Raw genomic sequence first — 5,258 nt, 5'->3', positions numbered from 1 at the left:
GGAAAGACACACAGGACACACTTTATGAATTAGATACTCTGTATCTTTAAGTTCTGGTTTCCTAAAAGAACTGCACATGGAGTTTAAAACTAGAAAATGACATGTAAAAAACATGACATCAAAGTCCAAATGAGACTGAATGCTTCTACAATACAATCACAAGTTTGTCAGCAGTATTTACAACTGATAATCAAGTTACAAAAAACCCAAGTTAAATGCTTACTTTTTGCATAACTTTTCTTGCCCACTTCAGTTGTGCAATATACCACTGTGCTGCAGGGCAGGAACAACGAGCAGCCCGGAAGAGCAAGATAATTCGCTGAAGAACTCCTGACACTTTCTGACGACTTTCTCTCTCCATTTTTAAAAGAATGTCACTGCAGTCTTCCTGAAAAATGCAAATTCCATGAGAAAAACAAACCCCAAAATTAGAAAGGACATATAGAATCAGCATTCTGACCTACACATTGTTTGTGCTCCTAAGAATATTTCCCTTCTTCTTTAGAGCTTAGATCCTTTACGGAAAAAACATACTTTCTTATCACTATGGTGTTACTTAATTAAATGAACAGATGTGGAAAAAAACAGACAGAAAAATGAGCTGAAAGGAACCAGGATAAAGCTCATTATTATTTCATAAATACAAAAGAAACAAGAAGTTCCCATCGTGCATGCTTACTTCACTGAGAGAAGCTGGCTGAGGACAGTATAATGGTGGTGCTGGAAGATAAAGTCCATCTGGAACCAAACCATACAATTTTCTGCTAAGATCCTTGGCAGAATCCATCAAAAGCTGAAATGTCTCTGAGAGAATATCAGCATCTGCCATAACAGCTGCTTTCAGTAGCTCCTGTATTGAACTATAAAGAATATTTGCATCTTCCTCTTCAATGGGATCTATAAAACATTAAGCACAGAAACTCACACATTAATTGACTCAATACATACGTGGTCTTCATTCTGAAATGATGAGGCTATGTTCCCAGAATTTGTATTCATCTATTATAATGTATACATCACATCTACTTGCTTTAAGATGAGATCTCTCACATTTGAAAACAGTATTCAATTATTAATTTTAGGGTTTGCCACTTTAAGAGGGAAGCTATTGCCTTTCTAGGTAGAGAACTGACCTTTTCAGCCATGCATTTGCTTGGCATAAAATTCTGGCAAATCATTTTCAAAAAGCAGGCATAAACTAGTGTGTTGGGTTTGCTGTGTGGCGACAGCCACAAGCCCTGTGAGAAGCTTCGAGAAGCTCCCCTGGCTCCAAGGTGGACCAGACTCCAGCCCAGGCTGAGCCTCTTCAAATCAGTATCTGTGTGGCCAACTGTATACAGGTGTTGTGTATGTGTGTCTGTGCATGTACCTACAGGGAACACAGTCTCAGCTCTGCTAACTGTTGGACCTAGGAGCACAGACCTATGACACCCCCTCTTTTCTTTAACAGAAAGGAAAGGCAAAAATTAAACACCAGCCGACAACTAGTTCTAAGTATGACGACACTTTCCATACTGTTAATACATTAGCATTTGCTTCAGAGCATTTGTTTGTTTGTTTTAAATGAAGCTTTAGTGTTCTTCCAAACTGAAGTCAGTATGAAATACAGACAAATAAGGTTTTGGCTGATATGCACGAAGAGACAAGATTGATAATATGGTCCATTTTTAGAATGATCAAAGCCAAAATCCAAACCCCTATAAAATTAAAGTATTTGAATACACTATAACAGTAACGCACATACAGAAGACAAGGTAATTTTTCCTTTCTAAGACAGCATATCACACAGAATACGCAGTGAAATAACACGAAAAAGCCACATTTATTTGTAATTTTATGTACCTGTAAACTGCTTGTATTTAACACAGCCTGATGTTTCAGAAGTAACTGGCTGTCCTAACAAAGACTGTAACTTTTCTTGAAAAGTCTGCATTGGTGATAAGCTTAATGGTAGGTGACGTCTTGTGTTTTTCAGTCTGAAAGGGTAACAGGAAACTGTTCATTAATAAAGTAAAACCCACAGATAATCTAATGAAGCTCTGTTAAATCAGTATTTAGAGCAAAAGAACTAATTTTAACAATTTAGGTCCTACACCTACTAGGAGTCTGGGAATATGAATTTTTGAAGCAAAGGATACGCCTTGTTACAATAAACTTGATGCAAATAACATTAATAACAAAATATAGTATACCAATTCCAAGCTCAAATTTACCTTGAAAATTCATCAGAGTTCTGACAATACAGCTGGTACACCACACCAATCGAAACAGACAGTTTCCAGTTCCCAAGTCTGTGTGTTAACCACACAGCTTCTGGAATGAGTCCACCAATAAAGAACAAATCAAGAGCATATTCAGCTGTCCAAACAGATGAAAGGTTCTGGTCCCTGACAGCTCTGGTAACCAAAGAGTGTTGCAGTGGAATAATACGAGGAGATAAGTCTGCGATACAAAAAACAGATTTTAAAGTTTTATTTAAACTGCATGCTTTCATATGAATAATCTAGAAATCACACATTCAAGTTGCTTCTTTAATTTCAGTGTAGAATTGCTCTTTATTAAAGGCACACTATGGGGTTTACCTGCAGCAGGCAAATGCAGCTCATGCTATGATATAACGGTGAGGTCAGAGTAGGCTATTTTTCTGCTTTATATGGATATGCAAGTATGTGCAAAACTTGTGAGGTATTCTTATTTTAAAGATTTAATCCCATCAATGGAACATTTGCAACTATGTTAAATATGCTTAGGATATTCCAGAGGGTACACCTGAGATAAATGGTGATCCTGAGAGTTTTTCTAGCGTACCCATGTTGTTTGTACTCACTGTGCTGAAGTACATCATACTTTATTGCAGAAGACAGAAAGCTACAATGCATTTTCAAGAACCAACAGTAGATTATTTTAAGAGAGTGTATTGAGACAAACTAAAACCAAACTTAGTTATCTCTTGTTTCTTGAGGTTTAGATCTATTTTCCAAGGTTTTACACCCTGATTTTCCTGGAGAGGTGCTGATCAACACTAACTCTAAGGAGTTATTTGCCGCTCTTGCAGTTTCTGTTTACTGTTGAGGCAATTACATTATTTAGGGAAATATTCACACCAATTCAGCTTGTGCAACGCAATTTTCCAAGACTGTCTCATCAAGTACATGGATCTTTGACTAATGCAAATATTAAAATCAAGATCTTATTTTGCAGGTTTTATCTGGAAAGTTGTCCAATTAAAACATCCAAAAGACTTCATGAAGAAATATATACCAGTGCATGCTGTATTACAGAAACATTAAAAATAGTCTAAATACACTGCAGAAAATCTAATCAATCAAATTATAATATCAACTTACTACTAGAGTACTTAAAATACTTCCAAATAACTCTTCATTCCTGTGGACATTGAATCACTTTGAAAAATTAATTCTGAAACAAAAAAAAAAATTCCTAAAAAGGGAAATCTTTAAACAGAATCTCTTCTTTAAACAGAAAATAGATAAACCACCCACCGCGATAAATAATAATTCTCAGAAAAATGCTGAAAAGCGGGCCTTAAACTAACAAGTACTATTTGGGCTGAAAAACAAACCAACTTGACATTCTCACTTTTTCTGATGATGTGGTGTCTGAAGCATTTTGGCTTCCAAGAATCCAACTATTAAATAAGCAAAAAATGTTTTCCTCTGGCTTTTCCAGAGTGTGCAGAGGTCGGCCAAAAATTGGTGAAAGAGGGGAAGCCATGAGAGGAGAGGCTGAAGTTGCTTGGTTTGTTCAGCCGGCAGAAGAGGAGACTGAGAGGAGACCTCATCGCAGTCTGTAACTTCCTCACAAGGGGAAGAGGAGGGGCAGGTGCTGATCTCTTCCCTGTGGTGCCCAATGATAGGACCAGAGCAAATGGCAGGAAGCTGTGCCAGGGGAGGTTTAGGTTGGACATCAGGAAAACGTTCTTTGCCCAGAGGGTGGTGGAGCACTGGAACAGGCTCCCCAAGGAGGTGCTCATGGCACCAAGACTGACAGTATTAAAGAAGCATTTGGACAATGTCCTCAAACACATGGTCTGAATCTTGGGATTGTCCTGTGCAGGGACAGGAGTTGGAGTGGATGATCCTTGTGGGTCCCTTCCAACTCACAACATTCTAGGATTCTATGATTTTCAGTATGGGTCACACCATATCACAAATCCAATTCAACTACTTGTTAAGCATTGTTTTTCTGTCACTTTTGGGTGGATCAAAGTGAGTTAGAGCCACATCTTTAGGCAAAAGTAGTGCAAGAACCATGAAATTCTAATATTGCTTAATTTAGGTCAAAAAACATAGCACCCTTCTACCTGAATATCAGATTTATATTACTAACCTCAAAGCATCGGAAAAACAAATTTAAAAAACACCCCACAATATATTCTGAGGCATCCTGAAGGGCAAAGGAGTCCAGGAAGGCTGGACATTCTTCAAGAAGGAAATCTTAAAGGCACAGGAGGAGGCTGTTGCTATGTGCAGAAAGACAAGCTGGTGGGAAAGAAGACTCATCTGGCTGAACAGAGAGCTCTAGCTGTAACTCACAAAAGAGAAAAAAAAAGTTTATGACCTTTGCAAGAAGGGGCAAGCAACTCTGGAGGACTACAAGGATGTTGTGAGGTTATGAAAGAAGAAAATTAGAAGGGCCAAAACTCAACTAGAATTTAATCTGGCTACTGCTGTAAAAGACAATTCACAATGTTTCTGTAAATACATTAGCAACAAAAAGAGGGCTAAGGAGAATCTTCATCCTTTATTGGATGTGGGGGGAAACATAAGTGACAAAGGATGAAGAAAAGGCTGAGGTACTTAATGCCTTCTTTGCCTCAGTCTTTAATAATAAGACCAGATGCCCTCAAGGAACCCAGCGCTCTGAGCCGAAAGACAGGGATGGGGAGCAAAATAATCCCCATAATCCACGGGAAAACGGTTAGTGACCTCCTACACCGCTTAGACATACCACAAGTCTATGGGGATGGATGGAAAACACCCAAGGGAACTGAGGGAGCAGGCAGAACTGCTCACCAAGCCACTTTCATTTATCAGCAGTCCTGGCTTATCAGGGAGATCCCAGTGGACTGGAGGTTAGAAAATGTGATGTCCATCTACAAGATGGGTTGGAAGGCGGATCCGGGGAACTGCAGGCCTGTCAGTATGACCTCAGTGCTGGGGAAGGTTACGGAGCAGATCTTGAGTGCCATCACACAGCACAGTCAGGACAACCAGGCGATTAGGCCTAGTCAGGAT

At 39.0% G+C, this 5,258-nt stretch overlaps 1 protein-coding gene across 1 annotated transcript in view; it reads right to left on the bottom strand.

Moving 5' to 3' along the window:
• The window catches only part of CPLANE1 (ciliogenesis and planar polarity effector 1), a gene marked incomplete at its 5' end in the record, with an annotated part of 38,625 nt that extends 36,183 nt beyond the window's left edge, over window positions 1-2,442 (bottom strand). The window contains 4 exon segments of the mRNA XM_029084951.1: window positions 224-388; window positions 680-897; window positions 1,843-1,976; window positions 2,214-2,442. Coding sequence (XP_028940784.1) covers window positions 224-388; window positions 680-897; window positions 1,843-1,976; window positions 2,214-2,442 — 746 coding nt within the window.
• Between the last annotated feature and the right edge of the window lie 2,816 nt (window positions 2,443-5,258).

The sequence above is a fragment of the Antrostomus carolinensis genome, unplaced genomic scaffold, assembly GCF_000700745.2.
Source record: "Antrostomus carolinensis isolate BGI_N321 unplaced genomic scaffold, ASM70074v2 scaffold2575, whole genome shotgun sequence".
Taxonomy (NCBI): domain Eukaryota; kingdom Metazoa; phylum Chordata; class Aves; order Caprimulgiformes; family Caprimulgidae; genus Antrostomus; species Antrostomus carolinensis.
This window is presented reverse-complemented; position numbering and strand designations above follow the sequence as displayed.